The sequence below is a fragment of the Mustela nigripes genome, chromosome 4 (assembly GCF_022355385.1).
Source record: "Mustela nigripes isolate SB6536 chromosome 4, MUSNIG.SB6536, whole genome shotgun sequence".
NCBI classification, from domain to species: domain Eukaryota; kingdom Metazoa; phylum Chordata; class Mammalia; order Carnivora; family Mustelidae; genus Mustela; species Mustela nigripes.
The window spans coordinates 29327100-29355021 of NC_081560.1; the positions used below are offsets into that span (position 1 = coordinate 29327100).

Consider the following 27922-nt stretch of genomic DNA (forward strand, 5'->3'; position numbering starts at 1 on the left):
CTCTGTGAAGTTTCCTCGTGTCCTCGCAGGGCTTTATGCATCCGCCCATCACACCGTCCTCCCGCGGACCGCAATTACTTGTTAACATCCTCGTCCCTCCCAGACCCAAACCCGAGTACCTTCCTCCCCATCCACGTGTTCTCAACATCTAGGTGCTCAACGTTTGTAAAATCACAAAAATAAATGCTTCTGAGGTATTCATTTTCTCTTAAAGCCCATCCAGTAGAGATTTCTTTTAAAAATATGAGTTGAAGGACACTGTAGACACTGCAATGTCTACAGAGACTATCTCACCTCTCACAACCCAAGTGCATCAGACACTGGTTTCTCTATGATTAATTAATTAGGTCAACAAGCCCATTTCTGAGATCTAAAGTTGAAGGGCACTAACACTGCACGAACCAAATATGGTTAAAAATCTGAAGTATGTGGCATCAGCTTTAAAGGAGAAAAGAGCAAAAAAAATGAACTGCCCTTAAAAAGAATGATTGTGTGTTTATCAAACACTCAGCTTCATTTAGGCATTTAATTAAGCCATTTATTGCTTCAAATGTGTCACCATGAACATTTTAATGTACACTCCACACCAGTAAGGCCTCAGTTTTCACCACCTATAAATTGTGAACCCACATTTGGACTTTTGTGTCATCAATTGTTACATGAGTTTTTACAGAACAAGGATTTTGAATCTGTATTTTATAATAGCAAAAATGCTTATCTCACCCCTTGGTGTAAATGTCTCAAAGAATATTAATAGTTGGCCACATTTTTTTTTTTTTTTTTTTGAGGAGGTAGTTCCATGTTTTGGCCCATCTCTATCTATATATATATAGATATATACATATCTATATATATATAATCTCAGATACTATCAGGTTCCACCAATTACTAAGTAAGGGAATGAAAGTTTGGTTTCCTTCTTTAGAGAGGCTTCATAAAATAGTCAATGTTTGAGGTTAAATTTTGTCAAAATGCTTTCAGGTGATTTGGTAAGCAGTGGAATTCACACATGGAAAGGGGTTGCAGCAGCTGGAAATAGGGATGTTCCTGATTCAGACAAGGAACTTTCTCTTAAAATAAGGCTGTACATGTAAGGCTTTTTCCTTTGACCAATTCCTAGAAAATGAATGAATTTGGAAAAGTCATTATATATAATTAGAAGATTAAACAATACCACAGATTATCTCCAGGCAACATGCTAATAAGCTAACTGAATGCTACTTTATATGTTATTTCTTAAAGTTTTATAAAATCTCCATGAAAATACTGAGTGTTATGGAATCATGATACTTATGATACTGTGAAATCATGAATCCCCACAAATGAACCAACTTTGTTTTATGGGCTGTCCAGCTATAAAATCAGTCTGCAACAGCTCAGAATTGAGGATTCGTGAAGCTAAGAGAGACCCCTAAAATCCTCTATCTAACCCATTCCCTTTGGGTAGCATTGCATAGATTTTATGGTCTTCTGAATAAGTTCTAAGAGGCTCATAAGTGGTTTTGATTAAAGCAGAAATCTAATGGACCCAGTAAGTTTCAACATAAAAGAAATGATGTAATAAGTATTTCTAAAGTTTTAAGGATTTTTCTACCAACCTGACTTGGTAGTATACCTGAAATAAAACTTCCACTATGCAAAGTTTATAATTTAAAATAGCACCTATAGAATAAAAACCTTAGGAGTGCTTTACAGGCATCCTGCAGCCAGCATCACCCTGGCTTAATAAGGCCCAGAGTGATTCAAAATGTGAATTAACCATCATACCAGTATGTGGTAGTATCCAAAATAGAACTGCATTTTAAGCTCCAATCCAGGAGGTCTCTTTACTTCAATTGGCCACACTGCCTCAAGTCAAAACAACTATTACCATTATTTTCATTTTATCTACCATAATTAGACTTCTTTCATGTCTCTTAGACTGAAGGAAAAGCCAGAGAGATGTTCTAGAAAAATACATTTGCATTTCAAATTTACATTAGAAATGTCTTTCCCCTATTTTCACGTCACGAATTCCAAGCACTGTTAAAGAAATCAAAGATGACACAGCATTCTGTGTCCTGGGCCTCTGTCCTTTTTAGATTATGAAAACTGGAAGTTTATTGGAATTAAGAAATTTTCCTTATTAAGTGTGTAAAGTATAAATACAAGTAATTTTTTAAAAACTTTATTTTAACACCTAATACAATTCCAATTTTAAGGATTACTTGCACAAAAAAATAAACACATTTGGTATAAAAATGTATCACTTTAACACCCTTTCCCTTTCGGTCCCTCCCCCTCCCCCCATGAACTGCACTCTATCCAGATGCAGAAACATATAAAGACTAATGGCACAGATTCGTTTTTACCTACAGGAGTTTCTGTTTATGTACCCAGGTACTCTAGAGGACACCAGCCCACTTTATCACATGAACCATTTCCTTCAGCCTGCTGAATTTAGTTTCACAAAGAAACAAAGCTTATTATAAAGGCATTTGAAAAACCATTATCTTAAATTCTTTTTAGAAGCACTGACTTTTTTTTTTTTTTTTTTTTTTGCAACCATTTATATACAGTGTTACATAACAGCTCTGGAGTACAGTACATGCAGCAGAACATACCTGTTGAATATAAAATACTTTTCTTAAAATCTTCATCGTTGGAATTCTCTGAAGTCTAAATTATAGAATGCCCATTACTTTGAGAAAATGGTTGAGGAGTACAAATGTCTGCATATGTTGGCCACTGAAATAATCCAAGGCTAACTGGAATAATATTCGTAGCACACCAGGAGTGCATAAATAATTTACTTACATTATTAAAATACAACCCATAAAATTCAAGTTCAAGATCTTACAGGATTGTCTATGTAAATCCTTGAAGTGGTTGCCTGGAAATGCATTGTGTCTTCTTTCTCTTTCTTTTTTCAAGTCCTATATAAAATGTTTAGTTGAAGTTTTTTCTTCCTCAAATGAAACGACCACCTTTATTTGTGCCGACTGCCTCTTCTCTTCATTGCGGCAGTGCACTGTGGACAGTACCATTTTCCTTTTGGTGCTTCTGTCAACCCAACACATCCATAATGGAACCATTCTATTGGGCACTGGAAAGCAAAATGGCAGAGAAATAGTTTTTAATACCTCCAAAGATTACAGAGTATAATATGCCCACTAGGCTGAATATTAATAATAAGATTCATGGAAACAAATTTTAGATCGAGGAGCTGATTTATAGGTCACTGAAACCCACTGATAGGTTTAAGAGATAAGGAAATGGAGGCATAGAAAAAGTATGCATCTCTGTTAACTCAAAGGTTAATGTCATCTATATCCATGATCCCAAGTAATGAACAAAATTCACTAATTCTCCTTAAGCCAGAGAGTAAGTTGATACTAACTTTCGAGGACAAGAAGTGAGATGGATCTCTCACAAAAAAGGCAAATACATTTTACAGATTTTATTTACTATTCAGCCTTATTCACTCCCTTGTAAAGTAGTATGAGCTAGTTGCAATGAAAATCATAAAGGGATGCCTTGGCATTCCTCTCTGGGTAGATCTATTCCTACATATGCAGAGAAGAGGTATCCTACTCTGTAACATATTAAGCAGTTCTACACCTGCACAGAAAATCTTAGCACTCAGAAGAGCACGAGTAGGAATGAGAAGAATCAGAGAATATGATGGGGTATTCACAGAAATGCATCATTTCCACTAACTTCCCCAGGAGGTTACAGTGGTGTTCTTGGAAGGACTAGGCAATATTGTTATACAATAATCACAAACAGCCCACAAGTAATTCTAAAGGGGGAAGTGGAAGGACAGTCTTTCTCTAACTATGTGAACATGTTGTTGGGACCCTATCTGGTCAGGAGAGCACAGACTTTAATGTACCAAGCCAAACCTGCTCAATCTTCAGGTTATTTTTAAAAATTGTAAACTGCTACTATTAACCTTAGGATTCTAACATTATGGATTCTTACTTCTTTAGAATTCAGGGTTGCTACTCCTCTGCAGGAAAAGCTGGAACAAAAGGGGCTGGAGGTTTGAGAAAGTGAGGAGGGAGTGAAATTATGAGAAAAAAGATTCTCAGTATCCAATAAAAATCTATCTCTAACCAAAATTAAGCTTCGTAAAAAACAACAACAACAACAAAAAAAGGGAATTCTTTTCTTTCAAACCTCCTTTACTTTTTATATCACAAGTGGCTCTTACCAGCAGACAGCGGCTGGATACAATAGGACACACCACACTGATAGGAGGAAAATAACCTCACATTATACCACCCCCCACTTGCGCTAGCTGCAGGCTTCCTGACACAATGTACTGTTTTAAAGCTCTAGTTCTTCACTGTGGTAAGTGAACTGGATTCTAGTCAACACAGTATTATTTAGCAAAGGAGGTGGAGGATGTTTTTAATTTTCACACAATGTATCACCTTTTGAGATTTATAATCTGCAGACGAAACTATAAAACTAGCTTTAAGGGGCACCAGGGTGGCTCAGTGGGTTAAGCCTCTGCCTTTGGCTCAGGTCATAAGCTCAGGGTCCTGGGATCAAGCCCCACATCGGGTCCTCTGCTCAGCAGGGAGCCTGCTTCCCCTTCTCTCTCTGCCTGCTGCTCTGCTTGTGATTTCTCTCTCTGTCAAGTAAATAGAGAAAATCTTACAAACAAACAAACCCAAAACTAGCTTTAAAAGAGTTTTGAATTGGGAGCACATGAAGGGACACTACTGTGTTTTGGAGAGAAATATTCTAGCATTAATATAAGGTAATTAACATAACTGCAGACTTGTTTTCACAGACTGAGTGATACCATAAATAAGAAAAATGTTTAAGTAATAATATTTCGTGATTTTTTTTTCCATTCCTAAATAGAAAAATTTAATACTTACATCTTGGTTATCACAGCCCACCATCTCACCATAGGATACCTAGTTAAAATAAAAGTAAATATTTTTTATTATGACTATGCGACAAGCATCTAAATCCAAATTGTTGATGATACTGTTAGAAAACAGAGAGGAATATACAATTGCATTAAGAAATAGGGTATATAGTTTTTTAGTAAAGAGTTTATAAAGATTTATAGCACAGAGGGGAAATACACAGAAATTATGTTCTCTTTGAAAATCTGAAAGAACCTTGACAAATTACCTTTGTGGGTGGTTTCTTTTGTAAGACCTTAAGTTTCTTTTTGGGTTACTTACTTACTTAAGGTTTCTATTTTTTCTTGGGTCATGTTGGGTCAGTTATATTTTTGCAGTCAATAGTTGAAACTTCTAAACTTATTACCAATTTACTATCTGCCCTTTCACATTTTTCTTTCTTCTGTTCATCACCAGCACTTTATAATACAACTTCCTAATTCTTGAATTAATTTAAGTTCACAATGGACAGAGAAATGTTTCAGACAGGGTTATGACCAGATGGCATACTATCTGATTTTCTGCATGATTGAGCATATCTGTATATGGTTCTACACATATGAATGACTCTGGTTAACAATTTTTGGGGGGCACTCAGATTCTTCCCTCAAAGCTCTACAGATCTATTTCATCAACTAGTTTTTAGTGTTATAGATGAGAAATCCAGGGTGAATTTGATTTTGTTCTTTTTTAGGTGATCTATTTTTACTACCAGGATCTGTACAGAATTTTCTTAATAACTGATTTTAAAAAAATGTTTGTCAGGTGACAGGAGAAAACCTAACAGTCTCTTACTCTTAAATGGCAATTCTCAAAAATTAGATTGCCAACTTGCACCATAAATACAATAAATTGCAGATGGATTAAAGTGGTTTTTTTTTTTTTTTGCAGATGGATTAAAGATTTAAACATGTAGAAACTGAAGTATATCAAGAGCTAGACAAAGCCATTTGCAAATGAGAAAAAAAATGCAAGACACAGTTATACGGGGAAAAGGCAAGGAGCTCTTCTTAATAAGCATATAACCCACAGCTGACTTCATAAAGAAAAAGACTAACAGCCATAAAACTGGAATTTCAGAATTAAAAACAAAATAAAAAACTAAACCAAGCAAAGTATTTATAATGTACATGACAAAAGTGATAGAAAAATCAGCCAACACCAATGAGTCAATTCATAATGGAAATAAAAGTAGCCAAAAAAGAGTCCAATATTACTACTAAGGTAAACTGAAATCACTGTGTGATATAAAACTATCAAACTGGTATAGGGTTTCTGAAACAAAATAGTATCCAGCACTGGACAGAGTTTAGGAAACAGGCATGCTCATCAGGTTTTGAAAATGAACTTCAGAAGGTAATCTGGTAGTCTGCAATTAATATTTTAACTTACTTTTATTTCTAAAAGATTATCTTAGAAATTAGATGTGTAAAATGGGTACATAAAAAAATGCCTACCATAATGTTATTTGTAATCTCAAAAAAATTAAAACCACTACAAAAACCTATAGCTAAATCTGGTTTAAAAAGTTACCCACAGGGGCACCTGGGTGACTCAGTGGGTTAAAGCCTCTGCCTTCAGCTCAGGTCATGATCCCAGGGTCCTGGGATCAAGCCCCGCATGGGGCTCTCTGCTCAGCGGGGAGCCTGCTCCCCCCCCCCCCACTCTCTGCCTGCCTCTATGCTTATTTGTGATCTCTGTCAAATAAATAAATAAAATCTTTAAAAAAAAAAGTTACACACAGTATAACACATAATTGTGAAAAAATTTTAAAGGATTACTTCAAGAAAAATGATATTCAGTACACATGACTTTATGAAAAAGCATTATAGAAAGAATACACTGTGATCCAACTGGTCAAATTCACACATATACATACACACACAAACACACACATGCACATCTGTGTGTACATATGTGTAAGAGACTGAATGTTTGCGTTTCTCCCCCAAACCTGTGTTGCAGCCGTATCCCCCACTAGGACTGTGTTTGGAGATAGGGCTAAATGAGCTCAGACAGGTGGAATCTTAATCCAACAGAGCTGGTGCCTTTATAAGAAGAGACACCAGAGCTCTCTTCACCATATGAGGATACAGCATGAAGGGGGCCCTCTGCCAGGAAGGAAGAAAGTCCTCCCAGCACTCCCAGTCAGCACTTTCATAGTGGACTACCTAGCCTCCAAAACTGTGAGAAAATAGAATTCTGCTGTTTACACCACCCAGTCTGTGGTATTTTGACACAGCAGCCTGAGCAGACTCAGACACCACGCATGTGGGGTATACAGTAGTGATAAACCAAACTGTCTAATTATAGGTTATATCCAAAGGCTGAGAGCATGGGTGACTTACGCATTTCTTTACACTCTTTGTATTTACAGCAAACATGATTTTGCAAAGAGCAGAAGAAAATTATAGAAGAAAGCAAAAGTATTTTAACTGGAGAAGAAAGAATATTTTAAAAAATGAAATAGCTCTCTGTTTTCTATTTTATTCAGATTATGCTTGTATAGACATATCATTTTACCTGATTGCAAATGCAATATCGTGGTTCATTTGGGTCATAAGTCCAATCAACTTGACTGTTTGAATCAGACTCTGGTACTACCGTTGTTTGTTGAGAGATTTCTTGTACGACAGTTGATGAAGAAGAACATGACGACAAGGAAGAGGAGGAGGAGGAAGACGAGGACTGCTGACTTGAAGATTTGTTGTTGTTTCTGACAAAAAAAAAAAAAAAAAAACAGTATCAGTTTCATTGGCTCAGCATCCAGAAGTTATGGGACAATAATTCCTAAATGAGTGGTATGAAATGAAATGACACTAAGCGTGTAAATTAACGTTTAACATGAAGTTGAACTAACTTGATATACAGATTTAAAAGCACAATTGTTGACAGCAACAAAGAGCAAAAATATTCGTAACAGTTAATTTTTGTTTGACATTTTCTGTTTTCTGGAGAATAAAGATATTGAAAAAAATTCTTTCAAGCTATGTTTTTACGATAATTTTTTTAATCTACTACTACTTAACATTGACTTAAATTTCAGGTAATAGTTTGAAGAACTAGTATTAGTTAAGGCTATCTTGCAGACATTCTTTGTATTTTTAAGCAAACTGAATACTCTTCATCAAAATCATCTCATCAACTGCCTTTGTGTATTTGTATTTTAGATTTTGCATTAGTTTATATTAAACACATAACAGAATAAGGGGTCATAAAGGAAAAAAGTTCCATATAATGGCTTATCCTAATGAACAAAGGAAAGTAAGCAGAAGTTATTTCTACCCAATTTAAGACTCTAGAAAGAGTAAAGACTTTAAAACCTTTTAAAGACTTTACTCCTCCAGAGTACGGCGGTGTGAATGAAAATGTCATGATCATGACCATCAACAGACATGTGAACACTTACCTGTGCAAGACAGGAAATAGCGTTAAAATTCACAAGTAATTTATCAAAATTTATATGCTAACTAAATTTTATGAATTTTATAAATTTTACAAATTTTACGTCATCTCTTCCTGCCTCCCTCAAGTTCATCCAGATCCATGATACCTACCTTTGTTTCACATACCCAAGCCCCACCAGATGCCAAGCCGACTGCACACTTAGTAGAGCTATAGGGCATACCTTATAGTAAAGGTACAGGAGCTACTGTAACAATGCAACTTACTTGCTCTTTCTCCCACTCCGTGAGTCGGCTGCTGATGAACTGGTGTTCTGTGTTAATGTAGTCATGAGTGCTGAAGATGATGAATAGCCAGCTGTTTCTCTGGGCATTGAAAATTCTTTCCCCAGCTGAAAGTCATTATTCTTAAATGCTTCATAACTGGCTTTTAGACTTGATGTTCTTCGTCCCTCTTTCATCTTAAACAGACATTCACTGATAATATTAATACGCATATATATGCAGATTTTCTTTTTCAGTCCTACTACTTAGAGTATTATGTTAGTTTATCTAATATTATTTTGTTTAAACCATTATTTTCATCACTGTCATTTCAGCTATTTTATGTAAAGATTTAAAATCGGTTTTTACGGTTAGGAGGGAGCTACAGAACTGGTAACTTAATTTGGAATACAAACTGTAGAGCGGTGAACAAACATTAAGGCGGTGTGAGTTGTGAGGCTTTTGGAGGACTCCTGGCACCAGGAGGGAGGACCAAGTCCTGTCCTCGCAGGTGCCGGGACTCACGGTCAACAACACACACATCATGAGGGATCGGCACGAGCTGGCACCAATATATTTGTTACTTTTCATGATCAATCAGGTAAATTAATACACATAAGTTTCATCAAATAAAATGTCAGGTATCATAAAACCATGATGTAAAAATGAAACTCGACAGTGTAAGAGAACGCCTTCTGTTCACATCTGGTTGTTTCTACTAGAGTTTACCAATGCATCAGACAAAATGTACCTGCTACTTCCAAACCTCATCCTTTTTACCTGAGCTGTGGCTTGAACCGCTTGAGCTGCAGCCATGGTAATCGCCCCTGCACCGGTTCCTGAAGATAATGAGCCAATATTGTAGGATGCCAGAGGCTGGGAGGAATTCACATTGTAAGCATTGTTGGAAGAGGCTGTAGAATTATTATTTCGACACCCTATGTCAAATTAAAGAAGAAATAAAAATGGTTGGAGAGAACACGATGTTAGTGAGCGTAAAATACATTATTTCCCAGTACAGATATAATCATTAAACTTAACATTTTCATGCCACCATCAAATTTTCATGTCCCATTTTTCCTTTTTCTCCTTTCCCCATCTGTAGACTATAACCAAGTAAAAAAAAAATCTGTATGGTTCGCTAATCCTGAATGCTTTCATTTCCCCTTTAACACAAACAAAACACAAACATTCCTATTTGAAATACTGAACTTACCTAGTGTATTTTCCTTAGAGGCATCTGATGTAAGCGTAGATAGAAGAGCTTCAGATTTAAACTTCTTTTCAGGAATATGATCTGTTGTTGCATGGTGAGAAGTCGGATTATATTTCCTTTCTGAATATAAATAAAGAATTTATGTGTTTTTAAACTTTAGAGGACTATGGACAAGACATAATACTTTCATTCAGCTATAAACAAGTATGTTATGTTCTGAGTTCTTCGGTGGAATACAGAACAATATGTTTTCTTGGAGGATGGGACAAGCAGACCTGTCTGGGTCACCTATTTTGTTAAGAGTAGCCTTCCCACACATTAAAAAAAGAAAACTTCAGTAGCAAAGTACTGCAGATAACCCACAATGCACCGTGATTTTACACAGAACATGAGAGGAAGTTTGTTTTCAAAACATCATCCACAATTTTGAACAGTTTTCAACCAGCCCTTCTTTCATATCAAATTGATCTGTCACAAATTACACATACAGTCTTCTAATCAGCCAACATCCAACCAACCATTTACTCACTAAACCACCAACCATTTGAGGCCTTCTTAATATGCCAAACAGTAGGTGAAGCACCGGAGAAGCAAGGAAGATAAAAAAAACAAAGAGCCCACCACCATGTATTTTCTCATTTGTTTTGGGTTATAATACTCTCTAGAGAGAATCAGGTGTCTGTGTGTAGGAAGTATATGCTGCTACTAATACCATCCATTTGTCCTTAATGTATTCCAGAAAAAGCAAACACTCTACTCCCAAATCAAATATACTTTTCCCAAATGATGAAGGTAAGTCCACCAGGAACTGTAAGGAAAATGTAGCTCTCACAAAATAAAAGGAAGGGAAAGAAATTTTTTTTTCTCAATTGGTTGTATGGGGCTAAATGAAAAGAATATACAGACAATTTAATGAGTTTTTAATTGTACTGAAATTTTTAGCTGCCCTAAACCAAACTTACTTTCCACTGGAGTATGTGAATGAGCATGATGATTGTTCACTGGCTGTGAAGGAGTATCTAATTCCAAAGATCCTAAAAAAGAAAGGCACAGAGATACATCTCCATTCAATGTCAAGCAGAACTTTACTGGTCAATCAACTACAGGCACTCTGTACCCTCACCTAGAAGAGGACTGGCAAGCCCTGATGCATATCCCTGTGTCATTTTCATCAAACATGACAGAGAATAACCATTGCCAATTTCGCACTGAGCCAATTTCATCCTCTTTCTAAATAATAAGTAATCTACTTCTTACTATTCACCTTAAGTATGAAACAGCTCAAGGCATGTTAATGTCTAATTGGGGAATTCAGGGCAGCGGGTAGGTACCACATAAGTGGATGAATGGATCTTATAACTCCATTACTGATAAGATCTGAAAAACTTAAACTAGTTATACTGGGTTGAAGACCTTTCTATGCAAGATCCTAAAGTATTAGGTGATGGGACATTACTATATGAAAGAAAATTTCTTTGATCGTTAAAATAACGTATGATAGTAAAGACTTCCTAAAAGAAGTTAGGCACAGAATCTCTACCGCCAAGCATTAAATACTTTTAAGAAGTTTTCTGGGTTTATCTTGATCCCTTGAGATGAAATTATGGCAGGGTACAGGATGGAGTAGATTTTATGACTCAATTTCATTCAGTTTTGTGTGTCTGTGTCCTTAAAGAGGATGCTTCATTAACCTTTTTGCAGTACTGAATAGGCATGAATTATTGTTATTCACAGCTATTATTAGCATTAAAAAAAAACTAGAACAGCTATAGAATATTTTATTTTGTCTCAAAATACTTATTATTCTCAGATAGGGTCTTCTTGGAATAAAAGTATCACAAATAAATTAGATGATCATCTGAAGTGATAGATCTACTTTTGAATACAAAGATGTCACTATGGATACCAAGACGGATTCATGATTAGGTTGTTCCCTTATTCTAGGGAGTGTGCACATATACACATGATTTAACACCATTAAAGAAATTTTTTATCAGTGTGTACAAACAGGTATATGCTCTTGCTGAAGAAATGCATCAAAAAAAGAATAAAGGTAAATTTTAACAGGAGATCAAGTAGAACCTTGCAAGGAAATATTAAACTGTTTCTTAGTGATAAGAAAAAATTTACTTCTTTGAGAAAAAAAGGAAACGCTTTGGAATCAACTAAATCTTCAGTTGAGGAAAAGCCTTAAGACAGTTCTTCGGGAGAAAAAACAACAGCCTCCCTCAGAGTTTAAGTGTATCCGCAGGCAGAGCAAAGGCCATACGTTTAATGACAGATGGTTAACTTCTTTCTAGATGGTTCTATTTCTTTAAATCTTTATTCTCATCACTCATCTTACTAACATATCCATATTAAAAAATGGAATGACTTAGTATGTGATTTTAATAAAGAGTGAGTGTAGGATATCCTGTATCACCTGTCTCCATATCCAACCCAAAGGGTTCTGGCTGCTAGAGTCCACGCTGTCCCACCCGGCTGCCACCATCCACAGAAGCACACCATCTGAGAAGTCTCCATGGGACAAGTGTCTCCTCAGCGATTTGCACATGGGCTGTCCAACATCGATGGAAAACTGTAAATTTTACTTACGCCTCTCTAATATTTCTGTAATTCCAGCATTATCAGCTTCCAGCTCCATTTTAAACTTAGCCAGTTCCTGATCCAGCTTTCTCAAGTGTCGATCTACCTGTTTCAAAGAAGATCAAAGATAACCACCAAAATTTGGGACACTATTAAAGTGTCAGTTTAATGAGGAAACGAAATCTTTATTTCTTTTAGTGCATCTGCTTAGTATCCTTGAGCAAGTCAATGAACCTACACCTCAATATTTTAATCTATGAAATGAGGGCTAGGTGAAATAATATTCAAGCCTCCTGTAATAAATTTGAAGTTTTAAGAAACCAGAATCACAATTTGTTAGAAAACTTTCAGAAGAAGTGAGATGTGAAACTAAACAATACTGATACTTGGGATTTGAGGTGGGAGGAAGTGCGGGAGGGTTGGTAACTTTTTATAGTATACCCTGGGATTACTTTCGACCTAATCTCCTCCTACTTATAGTAAGGCCATCCACCACTCTGCCATACTATAACTGTTACTTAGAATGAAAAATGAAAGATCCTTAGTCTATAAACAAAGAGGCTACTATATTCTACACATACGTTTCTCTAAGGCAGAAAAGTAAACCATTATACTTGTAAACATTTATGCAAAGGGTTGAAACCAAAGGGGTTTTTTAGCCAGAAAACTCCATTCCCCAAAGAGCTTGGTTAAAATAGTTTTATTGATAATACTACAGCCCTTGTGAAGGTGGCAAATTTTATTTTCTCATTCAACTACAGATCTTTTGACTGATTTCAGAAAATTATATGATACTTCCAACTAAGAACAACTAAGTCTTAATTTTTTAAGGTTAATATTAAATATTTTTCAATACTTTTTCAAATTTGCCACTATAAGTGAAAAAAGAAAACATAAATTTTCTGAAAAATATTGTTATATTATTGACAACATCTTTATCAAACTCTTGATTGGCAATGGATCATTACTAAATAATTAAGAGTGACTTTCTTACAAATATCAAAGTGTCTATGATTCATCATGAAGGCAAAAAAATTAAGTAAGAATGAAATAATGTATACCTAAATTGAAGGAGATGGGTAGAAAAGTAGCAAAAGACAATTTTGTGCGTTAGATGCCATGAAATGTGCGTGGTGCATTAGATGTTCTATCTTTTCTAGCCCATGCACTAATCTTCTGACATAGGTTATTACTGTCTCCATCTCGTAAGTGAAGAAACGGAGGCTCAGAAGGGTTAAGTAACATGCCCAAAGGCAATAGCTAATGCATTATGGAAAAGGGATTTAACTCTGATCTATTTGTAATAAATTGTTCTTCACCATTTATACCCAACATTGTCCTCTGAACTTCTGCATGTAGCAGCCAACTGTTTTTTTTTCTTTAACTCAGAATAATATAATTCAAATTGAAAAATAAAATAGTTTCTTGTTATTTATATTTCTTATATAACAGCACCCAGCGGGGTACTGGTTAGTGACTTTTCAATAACTTGAAACCCACTTTTCTGTCCATCTTCACACGCAAGTTATTGTTCCGAGTATGGCAGAATCTAAAATTACAATATTTAAAATCCTATAGAGGCATGTATTATGGACAAATGCTCCTATTCAAAGAACACGCAGGTAATTGAGCATCCTTTAATGGAAACTCCCTTCCAATTAATTAAGTGTGAACACAGACCTCAGTTATTCAAGAATATCTCCTACATTGTCAAAATTTAATCTCAAGGGAAGTCAGAAACAGTACTCATATTTAAATTCCAAGACCACTTAATGCAATGAAAATATTCCACCACCTTTATTACCTACAATATTGAGATTTGTGCTTGGCTTGGGTTAAATGGAAAATACATGAAAAATGAGAGAGAATCCCTGCTTTCATAGGAATTACAAATTTGGCTGACAAATCAAGATTTATGTGAGCTTTTTAACATAATAAATGTTTTAAAATATATATACCCTGGATGTAGCAAATAAGAAACAGCTAGAAAAGGATTAGAAGTAGTACATAAAAAATACATATATAACCTTGGGCTGTGGTAGACACAAAGGAGGTAAATGAGTTAGAGGGTGAAGAATGTACTGTTTTCAAATAGATGGAAAGAAAAATTAATAATTAAAGAATGAATAGAGATAGGAAGACAAACAAGATTCTCAGAGGGAGGAAAAAAAAAAAAGTAAAAGCATGATGTGGTCTACAACAGTAATCTACAGTATAGACAGGCAGAATGTTAAACTGCTGGTCAGGAGGATGCAGTCAGAGATGAAGACATCATGTACCCTCTCCCAACTCCTTCCACCCCAGCGTTGAAGAACTGCTTCAGTGTGTTAAAGATAGTACTGACAGGGATTGTTACACATGAGAGCATGGAAAATAATGACGGAATTTTCAATACTAGCAGCTCCGAAAAAGGAATAGAAGTCAAAGACTTAATAATTCTAAAAACAAATACGTAATTAAATACTGAAAAGCATAAACCACATTGTGGTAGACAGCTTTGTAAATAGGGTCCAGTCATTCCTACCTCTTGGTAGGTAAAAAAAAGATTATGAACTGATGAATATTAGAAGCAATTATTAGGCAATGAGGACTGTTTTTCTTAGAATCGCTGCTACTGTACTAAATCAAATTAGAAGTTAGAAAGCTTACTACGAGGTTTAACTCAAACTATGAAGCAAGAGAGTACTTCAACGCATTAAACAGCCATAGCAAGAGCTATGGCTGAACTTTCCTGAAACCTGTAGAGTACATCTACTCTACCCCCATGATTCTGAAGGGGCAAAAGTTCCTAATCTGTCAGATTACCATAATGGCCCCAAAGGTATCAGGCAAAGCAAGAACCTAAATTACCCCACTCCTCCACATATACCTGACCTCATAAGATTGATTTATAATAGTAGAGAGGGTAGTACTCTAATTGAGAGAGATTTTCTATTAACCACATACTCCTAACACAAGGCTGACCACAGAGTCTAATTATTGATTTGTTCCCCACTTTATGTCAATAAATACTAGCCATAAAAGCTTCCTTATTCTATGGACCCAAATCATACCTCACAACCCAAAATACAACTGCTTTAATTTTAAATCAATTCTCTTCTTTCTGACCTCTTCAGAGCCAAAGGAAATTCTGTCAACATTATTTGTTAACATCTTGATGATCACAAAGGTAAGTCACATTTGGCACCTCTGCACGAAACGGAAAAATCCTCATATTTTAACATTTTAGCATAGAGTTGTAATCCTTTATTCTTTCTCTTTTGACTCCCAGTCTCAATATTCATATTTTAAGATGTCACTGATGCACCCAAACTGAACTAAATACAGCTTTTCAAAAAGTTTCTACATGATTTATGGCTTCCAATACCATTAAATTCTAAAATTTAAATATTTAGTTTGCCCTTTCAGAATGAACACAAGTTATTCTATAAAGTTCTAAGGTGAAATCCATGGCAATGACAGTTAAATTTCTAACTATGAGAAGATCTGGTAATAGTGAATAAAGAGGATTAAATTGGAGAAGAAAAAGGAACCATGATGGCAAATTATTTCTCTGTTAAGTCATGAAAATGATTCTTCACATCTCTGAATTATATTTAAAATAGGTGAAAATCTGATCCATGTTTAGGCTGACTCAAATATTTGAGGCCTTAGCATATAAACTACATATAACCTTCCTAAAAGACAATAAGGATAGGAGACAAGTCAAAAGGCCAAACTTATGTATTTCTTTAATCAGAGTATCAGATAAAGAATTCTCCAATATATAGGTAAAATGTACACCTGAAATATAATCATCTCAGTAATAGGCCAGGATATAAAAAAGAAGCAAGTTCAAAGGTACTGAGCAGTATGAGACTAAAATCATTCAAGCATTAACTAAAAGCTCAATTTATAAGTACACATAAATCAACTTTATTAGGTATTGTAATCTAATACAGCCTGATGACAGTGACATCTCGTTGAGAAATACAAATAAGTGTTTAATGACTAAGAGTATCAGGATTCTAGAAGGAAATTATTTTGATAGGATAGCTTTTTTGTTGTTGCTTATTTCCACTAAAACAACCACTGAGATAACTAAACTTTCGGTTTGCTCTACTGAATCTCTAATTCCACCAGTCTCTTAATTTGTGGATATTTATGCAGTCTAATCTTTCCTTAATAAATGGAGTAACCAGTACAATACTGTCATAGGTATAAAAAGTGTACTACTGATTTTAACAGTAAATCAGTTACAATGATTTACCATGAAATACCATGTTATGTAAAACATACATAAAAATGAAATACCATGTTATGTAAAACACTGAGGGGCAAAATCAAACATAATTATGTATCTAATTCTTGTACATTAAAATCTGTAAATATAATACATGCTTACTTGAAATTACCACAGCAATGCAATGTTTAAGCAAAGGCACAGAGACGATTTCCTCTAAGGTACACTTCGCTCCTCTGTTTAAGGTGGCCTCCTACTCTCCTCAGAGGAAAACACACTGCTTCCATTGGCTTAGACGACCCTGCATGTGGTGGTTCCTGCCTGACTCCCTCCTAGCACCACCTTTTCCTTCCTCACTATCCACCAACCACACTGGCCTGTCTCTGCTTCACCCCGCCAAGCACTCTCCCACCTTAGACGTGGCCCTTGGTCCATCATCTCCCTGTAGTGTTCTTCCTGATGCTCTCTTCCCGCAGCTGGCTCTTCTCACTTTCCAAGTACCTCCTCAAATGTCACCTCCTGAGACGATGCCACTCCTGCTGACTACATTCTGAACAGCTTCCCTAGTAATTCCTCTTTATCCCTCTCTCCACAACATTTATTTCCTTCATAGCACTTATCAAAAATCTAAATGAATCTTAACTTAATAGTTTGCCTATATTCATTCCTTCTGTGTCATTAATGCCCACTTAGCACAAGTGACGGCTCATCGCTGGTGCTCTAGAAGTATCTGCCAAAAGAATGAAAGGTATACTCTCTCATTATGTAGAAGTATATAAATAGAAGTACCACTGTCTATTGGATAAACGATCTATGATTAAAAATTACTGTAATTATACATTTATACTATGTCCCACCCACTCACTTTTGAAGCACTTAGCTTTCTAAGCTCTCAAATGTTAATGTTATAGGAATTTAATTTCCTCTTTCCTATTTATAAAGACTTTCACTTGGATATTTACTGTTGATACTTTGGGGAATATAACTAATATGAGATGGTAAATCCATTTAGTAACCTCCCTGTGAACCAGGCAGTAATTCCCTCATGTTCAACTGCAATTACTCGCAAAAGTAAATTTCTTAGTCTCCAGCATAAAGTGTTCAACTACCACAAGTCACCCTGGCAATGTGGTGCACGCACAAAGCACAAGCATTCCACAGAGGCCGGACATTGTTTTTTAACATTTTATAATTACTTATTTGTGTTAAGTGAGGCTAACTTTTCATTTATGTTAATAGCATCAGATAAATAAATACATTTTATTCCTTTTTAAAAAAGATTTTATTTATTTATTTGACAGAGAGAGAGAGGTCACAAGTAGACAGAGAGGCAGGCAGAGAGAGAGAGAGGGAAGCAGGCTCCCTGCTGAGCAGAGAGCCTGATGCGGGACTCGATCCCAGGACCCTGAGATCATGACCTGAGCCAAAGGCAGAGACCCTAACCCATGGAGCCACCCAGGCACCCCAATACATTTTATTCTTAAATAAATTTCACTTTAAAATTTACTTAGTAAATACATGTACATACGATATGGATAAACTAAAAACTTTGAAGGTGGGATGCAAATATTAAGGTCTGGGAAACGCTCGATCGGATCACCTCAGAAGTCTACTTTGTCCTTCTGTTCACTGCTCACCCAAACTACTGGGCCAGGTTCTGAGGATACAGAACGATTACAAACCTGACATACCCTCAAGAGCCACAGTTAGAAGAGCTAATCTTTTTTTATTTTGTGAAAATAGTACTGTCATTACTTTGTATAGTAAGGTCGAATAGTGTTTACTAAATGTTTTTATAATTTAAAAGGAATCTCTCTAAAAGCAAAGGAACTGAGAATAGCCAAAAAATATCGTGTAATTATAAAGTGAAAAGTATTTCAACAAAAAAAGCGTATTTAAATAAAACGTGTAACTCACAATAAGCCTAAATATTTTTTAAAATGCCTCTTTTGCTGAAGGCACATTTATAAAGCCTGTTTTAGAACTTCCAAAATGAGCTTATGTGTCAAAGAAATGGATCTAAACTGAAGAAATTAAAAAAAAAAAAATGGAGAGTATTTAAAGAGAGCGATACCAAAAAGATCTGAGCAAAGACACAGATTATAAAATTGTTTGGTCTGCTAGAATGATTCTATAAAGGAGACTAAACTAATTTGAATTACATTACTTGCACTTCTCTTGGTTTAACGTCATACCTTGAAAAGATGGGACTATTTATACTGCAGCCTACCCTTGTTTGTCCATCAAAACCAAGTCAATCTTCGCATACTAAATGTGACTGTATTATCTTTTGAGAAAATGTCACTCAACTGTAATATCTCACGCAGAGAATGATACCATTAAACTCTATGCCTAAGACTCATAACTTAGGAGTCATTTTCTTTCTACTAACCTATTTAGGTGATTTTGTTGAACAAATACTTACAGAGAAATAACTACCATAGAGTCTGAAGACACTAATTTTTTTTTTTTTAAACAGAGTTCTTGACATTTATAGTAGGGGATAATACAACCATACAAGCAGAAGGTAAATAAATAATTACCATTTAATTCAAACAATAATAAAATCATGGGAATAACAATGATTTGGAAGGTGGTATGATTCTGTTGAGGGGTAGGGTATGGCACAAAGTGCTAAGTACCTTCTCAACAGCCTCCTTCCTTACTGACAGAACCCCATATACCTGGCGTGGCAATGTGCCCTGGTAAGCAACATTTTGAGAGGCAGCTACAGGGAGCCAAGAAGATATAAGCAGAAGTCAGTAGGTAAGATTTCCAGAAAGGCTCTTTTAAAGGAGCTGAATGAACTGAAAAATATGCCCTTCTGAGTAATCTCCTACTGCAATTCTTCTTCTACCTGTCCAGAAAAGAGGAGGAATGGAGCAGAAGCAGCCCGAGGCACTGAGGATATCAGGGCCGCCATCAAGCTATGATCTGCCTCCTCCGACAGATAATCTGTAGGAGAGGAAAATCTTGTGTTTAAATCATTCTTGTGTTACTTTTCTAAGTGATGAAATTGCTCCTCCTCGAAATAAATGACATAAATATCAAGATTATTAAGGAGATTTTAGTGAAGAGACTGCATGTGCAGAATTATGAAAGATGGAGGAAGTTTCCCAAGCAAAGATGGAAGAACTTTTTTAAAGCTCTTAACTGTGGCAGGCTGCAGAAGTGAAGAGGAAGGGATAATGAGAAATATTTAGACGATAAAATGAACAAGACATGTTGAGGAACGAAATGTGGGGAAGCTAGAGACGAGGAGGAGCCTGGGATGACTTCCAGTATTCTAATGCGAATGACGGAAGAGCAGCGGTTCTCCTGAGAGAAGGAAAAGAGGAGACTAAGAGTTAAGTCTTAATATTAATACACTGAGTTCCAGGGCCTGGGGATTCTCGGTTAAGATGAACAGGCTCGGGAGAGAAGCCTGAGCTTGAGGAATCATTAATGTCTACCTGCCAAAACTAAGAGAACACCCGGATAATTAACGGAGGCATGTTTCTCAGCTTGGGTTGCGTGTGGGGCTGAGAGGAAAACTGCATCTGACAGAACAGTTCTTCACCATGCGGCACTTGGTCTTCTGGCCGCTGGTGTTGGGTAGAAGATGGGAGGAGACTGTGGGAGAATCACCTGAATACGGCAAGAAACAATGCAGGTCACAGACAGAGGCCTGAGAGACAGCAACCGTTAGGAGGGACAGCCACAGGGGCCGCGGAAGGTCACGAAGATGGGAGCACGGTACAGGTGATTAAGTCTCAAAAAGGAATGGATTCTTGTATTAAGGATGTCATGATCCCTTGAAATAGCAATTTAATATGGAGTGCCAAAATAGGAAGGACGGGAAGGAGTGAGAGGAAAAGAAAAGCCACAAGAAGAAAGGGACAGGGAGGACAGAAAAAGGAAGGGCAGAGGAAGGAAGGGGAAGAGTAAACGAAAGACAGAAAGGCGTCCTGGAAACAACTGGGGGCAGGGGGAAGACGCAGGCTGCCACTTGGCAGAGCCGAAAGGGAAGCAGCGTGGCGCTCTTACAAGCCAAGATCATTTTATAGACGTGTGAAATCCTCCTGTAAGGCACAAATTAATATTGCTATTTTACAGATAAGGAAACTAAGATTTGGGGATTAAGTAATTTATCCAAAGTCCTGCTATCAGTGAAGTGGCTGAACTCATGGTTGCGTGGATCCATATTGGGCACCTGCTTTTTATTACATTTCGTTCAATTCATTATCTCACCTTTTACTACCTAACAGCCTAGCCTAAAAGATCTATCCCATTCAAAGAATTTACTAAGTTTTGTCTTCATTCTATGTTTATCCATATCTCTGAGTGAACTGCTTTCCCCTCAATACAACACCTAATCCAGGTCCCAGAGCTTCTGAATAAATTTTGTTCAAAACTCATCTCATATCCTCTAAGAAGTTAACAATACTCTACATGAGTTAGCTCAGTCTTTTACCAGATACTTCATATTTAACTGCAATAATCTTTATTCCACGTTTCTATACAGGCTCCTCACTTCACTTGTGCATGTCTTCCTAACTAGTTTACCAACACCTTGAGGACAGAAGCCATTCGTAGTATGTACACCTTGTTCCTCTGTTATGTGCAGATAAAACTCCATTATACAAAGCACAAGAGTGAATAAACAGTGTGGTTCATAAATAATGGATAGATACACACCAAAAATCCACACATATTTAAAGAGAACATATTTATATTAGACGTATTTTTCTAAATGTTTGAAATACACTGAATTTTTTTAAATTATAAAAAGTACTAAAATAACAAAATATAAAGCACAGCCAAAGAGCTATAAGATTTAAAATGCAGGCAGTCTCTAAATAAAGACTGACACATATAATCATTAAACATGAGGCACAATGTTACTAAAGAAATTTCTCTTGGATTCAAATATAAATGTATTTCTCTGTGTTTATAGACATAATTCAAGACCAAAACAATTAAGAATTTCTTTTTTTTTTTCAATTCCATAGTAAATCAAGCTATAGTTAACTCTCTTCTTAAGGCATTTTATCTTTTATGAAATTGTCTTCAAAATAACTGCATGAACAAAAGAGCCTAGGTTATAACAGCCATTAAAAATTTCTGCTGTATGAGAACAAGGAAATATTTCCTATGGCTTCACATGGCAAATGTTTTCTAGTCTTCTATATCATCTACAATGTATACCATGAGTGGTATGTACCTTCTTTTATCTTGTGTCTAACCAGTAACATTTATATTTATATACACTTGTTCAGTAATAAGACTATATCCAGATAAATTATAAAAATAGATATGAAATCTATATGCTAAAGTTAGCCATAAGTGTCCATTTGTTTTTAGCTTTAACTTGCTGTGAAGCAGAATCAGAAATGAGTATTTCCTAAAGTATATATTTTAGAAGATGCTTTACATAAAAGAGAGCTTCATAATCATACCAGTTTGAGAAATACTGCTTTTGTCTTATAGTGATTTTAAACCTTTGCAAGTATTGCTACTGCAAAAAAATAACTTTTTTTAATCAAGTGTTTCCCATTTTTGCCACCTGAGCCAGCTGGTGAGTGCTACCTATTTGATATCACTTAACAGATAGTTGAATACTATCTCTTAACACGGACTCAAATGATTCTCTTCTTCATTTAATCAGGCAACTAAGAAGTCTTGTCAACACAGTATTCTTATGTGTATTTTATTACCACAGAAACAATCTCAAGATGATTTATCAGGTAAGTAAATACACTACCTTAAGATAAGTATTAGTAAAATAAATTTAAACACCAATTCTTGTTAAAAAAAAAGTCTAACATCAGCTAAAATCTTATAATAATGTAAATTTGTCTAAAACATAAGGTTCTTGACCTATCGACTAAAACTATGGACTCTGACAGTTTTAGTTTTCTCTCCACAAAGAAACCAAAAAATAGACACTGAAAGCTCAAATGAAGAAAATGAAAGGAAGAAAGCAGTACCTCAAAATTTAGTCTATTCTTCCTATTAATATTTAAGCCAACAAAATTTAAGACATAACCCATAATTTAAGTACTTATGGCATAGCATGCACATTAATTTCACTTACCAAGTCATATATCTGGTTTGCCAATTGTACCTTCTCATCTGCATCTTCCAAAGCTTTATAGTAATCCTGAATAAAAAGAGTTTCAAGAATAAATTAATAATTTGAAAATATGTATATTCAGCACATATAACTGCATTTTCATTATCATAACTTGCATTCAATGTCAGTCACCCTACATTAGCAATAAAAATCCAGTTAAGGATAGGATGGGGATGGGATAGGATTAGAAATTATGTACAATGACCAAGAATTAAAGGAAGATGCTCAGCGCTCCTAAAAAAGATATAAGTAAAATTAAATACCAGTCCAAGTATAGCCTCTAAGCTAGGAAACGTTACGTGAACTAATAAATACTCTTTCTTTCACAGAAAATGTTACAATTTAATTTATAAAGAATATTTGCTCTCCCCATTTTAAAAAAAAATTATTTTTTTATTTGACAGAGAGAGAGATCACAAGTAGGCAGACAGGCAGGTCGGGAAGGGAAGCAGGCTCCCTGCTGAGCAGAGAACCCGACGCGGGGCTCGATCCCAGGACCCTGGGATCATGACCTGAGCCAAAGGCAGAGAGGCTTTAACCCACTTCGCCACCCAGTCACCCCTGGACCTTGCATTTTCTTTCTTCTTTTTTTTTTTTTTTTAACTCTCATTTTAAGTTAGGTATTAATTCATACAATTAAACCTATACTTTAGATTTCTCCTCAGTATAAGCAAATCATTTAAAAACAAAAACATGATTCTATCAATTCTCATGGAGAACCAGGCTTTTAAGTGTATAGCCAAGTTGTACTACACCAAAAACTTAATAGGTTAAAGGGATGATGACTGATTTGTGTTAAAGAGGTGACCATTGAACACGGTGTCCCCCATGTAGTTGAAAATCCACATATAAGCTTCTGACTAAAAGCTTAACAGCTAATAGCCAACTGTCGACCAGAATCCTTTACTAACAACAGAAACAACAAATTAATGCGTATTTTATGTATTAAATTCTGTATTCTTACGACAAAGTAAGCTAGAGAAAAAGTTATTAAGAAAATACATTTGCAGTACTGCTCCGTATTTATGAAAAACAAAATCCAAATATAAGTAGAACCATACAGTACAAACCCAGGCTGTTCAAGGGTCACTTGTATAGATGTGAGATAACATTTATACCCATATACATGGGGCCTCCAGGTATCTTTCAAGCCAGAACCAATTCTGGACTTCCCCCCATGTGGCAAAATAAATTACACAATACTCTAAATCTGTAGTTTTCAAATTTCTTTCTCGGTTGATCTTTGAACAATTCTAAGAAGGTTGGGGATAAGGGAGCCATTACCACTCAGAGATATTAAAGAATCTATCCAATGTCACACAGCTAAATGGCAGTCACGACCAAACCCAGGCCTTCTATGCAGTTCTTCCAATGTACCCCAGTTTTACTGGGTCACACATTTACAGACAATCTTGGGAAAAGATCTGATACTCATTCTAATCTGGAAGAGACATGTAAGTACTATAAACTAATCAAAACACAAGAAATTCTGTATTTCTAGTCTCCATTCATGTACAAATTTAGAGTTTTAAACTAAAAGACTTTAAGGATCCTTTCAACTCTTAAGATTCTGTTCTTCTGTGATTCTACCAACTTAGGTACCTAGCAATATATAAAATATGCTTCAAGGTAAGCTAATTTTCACCCCAGTTTGTGGCCCAAACTGGAAGGCAATGTAATGTCTGTGAAGACAAGGCAAGCTTAATTAGCTGTAACCAGAATAAAATAAATTAAAAGACAAATATGGACTTTTGATGATTCTATAATTCTCTAATAAAAGTTGTTAATTATTGAAACAGATTTTAAATTACCAAAATGATTAAAAATTGCTACACCTGAAGCTCTAAAATACAAATTATATAAATTCTAAAGAGCCATTGATAACTTTAATAACATTGATAACTTTCCCTCATTTTGATATCCAGAAAACAATTTCATTTTAAAATCTTTCTCAGAGGACATCGCTATTTACTGATACATCATCCAGAATGTTGAACATACTTTTTTGATGGAGGCCATTTGTTCTTCTCTCCATTCTGGTTTATTTTTCTTTGCATTCATAAAGAATTCACTGACTCTTTGTTCTAGTTGATCCATTGCATCTATGACATAATAAAAACATTTCATATTTAGATGACTAAATTCATATACTAAATATACATGCTTTGATTTGGGAAAAGAAAAAAATATCTGACAACATACACTCTTTCACTTGGCCAGTAACTTATTTAAATATGTCATGCTTTGATTATGTAAATGGTTTAAATACTCCTGTAAAAAAAAAAAAACAACTTACAATTTTCTCCAACAATTGTATTTGTTATTTCAAAATTTTTCCAGTAGTCAAAGCAGTGAACAACGTAGATAGGTTCTACACCACATTATTTCAATAGTACAGCCTTCAGGTCAAAAGCTAATGGTATTAAATCAGCCGAATGTGCTAAAGCACAATTTCTTATTAAAAGTACCAATAGATAATCCTCACCTTTCTTTTAATAAGAAAAAGTAATAAAAAGATTTTAACCTCCCACTATACGGCTTTAAGCACTCCATCATTTCATATCATGACTTGAAAGTAGAAGTTACAATAATTTGTTCAGTTGATACACTGTATTATTTATTCTAGATAAGTTTTTCCCTAAGTGTGTGCCAAGAATACTCATCTCATTCCATGTCTAGTAAAAAAGGAAAAGTTTAAAAAAAAGTGATTCTGTTATGTAAGTGAAGGAAAAACTTTTGGAGATTTTCAGGGCAATAATAGGTTTTTAAAGATTCTAAGAAGTCTTACAGTGATTTTTAAATTTTTCTTTGTTTAAATAAGCAATTTCTAACTAATTTTATAAATAAATCTCTTTTATTAATCCATAGCACCTATTAACTTAAGAAAATTCTAATTATTATAAAATGCAAGTTTATAAAATCTCTCATTTACATAATCTAAGTACAAATCACAAGAGAATGTAAAATTTGTAGTAACAATGAAGAAGTACAAAATAAATTACCCTTTATTGAATTCCTACTTTGTATCAAATACTATAAGTTCTAATTTATCTGTGTTATTTTAAATCCTCAGATAATTTTCATTTTATAGACAATGAAAACCATGGTCAAGATCAAAAAACAAGTCAGGAAAACCCTAATACGAACTCAGATCTATCTGACATCAAAACCTGCAGACAATACTACTTTAGCATTTCGACTACATTAAAGCTACAATCAATTTTGTGAACAAGCTAAAGAAATACACAATTCAGACTTCGACACTATAATCCACTGAATAAAAGAAGGCTTCCATATCATATCACCTTGTATTAAGCATGGCCACATGAAACTGACAAGAGGCTGTGACAAGTATATTAATGAACAATGGGTATGCAGTATGTTGTGGGGGACTGGAGGCAGAGAAGCAAAGGGGAAGAAAGTACAGGTCCTTAGCTACCTCAAGAAATGCTGGTTCTCTGATCTCTTTCCAAGATACCCCTTTCTTCCCAATTATACCCCCAAACCCAGATCTTCTTCCACCTCTACTTTTCTAAGAAAAAAACCTGGAAGCATGAGAAACATTTTATGTATATAGCCTAAACATAGCTGGAATAAATGGGATCAAGAAACAGATTTCCTGAGGATAGACCCCATGAAGGCAAGTCATTACTGTCATTTATACAATTTAATTAAGGAGTACCTACATCTAAACAGAGTAACATCCAGCTATAAGAGTAAGCCTGATTGTACATGTTAATTATGTAATGTATAATTCATTTCACACTCTTAATTTTTAATAAAATAAATTAATAAAATTAATCTTAATTTTATCTGGTAGTAGCTCTACAAGATAATTGGAACAGCTATTTACATTCGTTTCATAAAAGGGGAAGGTTTGTGAGGTTCTTTTAGAGCATGGTGGACTTAAGTTTGTACTCATTTTAAATGTAATTTTAAGTGTAGCTTCGCTCTAAGTATTTACCTTCTTATCTCCATAAACACTGATTCTTTACTTCTTTGAACCATAAACTCTTTTTTATAAACGTCACAGGAAAAATGATCAGATAAACCAAATACTGCTCTATGAAAGAACAACGTTAATTTTTGGGATAAAGTAACCAGACTACCAAGCTATCACTGATAGAAGAAAAGTCAAAATTTTTATTACAACAGATAGAAACCTTTACAGTATAATCTATTTCCCTCACTCATTTTGATTGAAAAAATACCATCCTGTTGAGAAGTGAGAATGTATCCTATTAAGGTGTAACTTTTCAAAATCTGGCATTCCAAGTTCACCAGGTCACTAAACAACCGCATATAACCTATGCTTCTGTGTTTTCCGTTCTTGAAAATGTTCGAGTAGAACGAACTTTAACAAAAGTATAGATGCTGAAATCTATGTTCCACACGTAAGGGCTCAAGTCAAAATCTTCTCAACGTTTACACCGATGTGCATTAAGACATGTATCTACGTTCTCATTGAAGGCACACAAACTTTTATTGCAGAGTCTTGAATTCGAGAAAGGAACACATACACGTGCCCTAATGCCTCCTCCTCTTGTAAAAAGCAAGGAGAAAAGTAGCGTGGAAAGCAAGAGGCAAGATTCGGCACTGCCTTTTCTTTTTTACAACTCCGTATGCACTAGCCAGGGAGCCGGAGGACAGTCAAACAGCAGAGGCGATGAAGTCGATGGCAAGTAAGTCTGGCACTGAACGCGCGCGGCCAAGACCAGCAAACGCGCCGACTTACTCTGCACCTGCAGGTCCATCTCGCGCATCTCGGTGAAGCGGTCCCGCAGGTCCATTGGAAGCTGCTCAATCACTGTCAAAGGGAGAGTCCGTCAGAGGGGCGGGGCCAACGGCGAAAATACGCGCTTACGTCGCTGCGTGCGTGCGTGCGTCGGGGGGGGTCGAAGGAGCCGGCAGCCCACAGCGAGGCTGCCAGTTACCGTGAGAAAGAAACATCCCCCGCCTCCCCCTCCCTCCCGCCATCCCGCCTGCCCGTCCACTCGCGCTCTTGCCCGCCCGCAGGTCCCACAGATGGCCCCCGCCAGCGCCGCCCACTCACTTTCCAGATAGTCCTCTAGGTACAACATCGCGGCCCTTAGAGCTGGGGGAACGAGGGGGTCCAGGGGTTTATTTGTGTCACTCGCTGTCGCCGGAGTTTTGTCCCTTCCAATATGGCGCCTCCGCTAGCAGCACCCGCTCAGCTTCGGCGGAAAA

General features: G+C 35.8%; 1 protein-coding gene across 1 annotated transcript; it reads right to left on the minus strand.

The window, feature by feature from the left end:
* Positions 1–2151: 2151 nt before the first annotated feature.
* On the minus strand, positions 2152–27922 carry ING3 (inhibitor of growth family member 3). The gene is made up of 12 exons (XM_059396513.1): positions 27768–27922; positions 27450–27521; positions 24716–24816; positions 22676–22741; positions 12387–12483; positions 10754–10825; positions 9792–9911; positions 9356–9513; positions 8579–8772; positions 7431–7623; positions 4875–4913; positions 2152–3085 (listed from the first exon to the last, which is right to left on the minus strand). Exons 1-12 carry the CDS (start codon positions 27793–27795, stop codon positions 2969–2971), a joined length of 1257 nt encoding a protein of 418 aa, XP_059252496.1. The 5' UTR covers positions 27796–27922; the 3' UTR covers positions 2152–2968.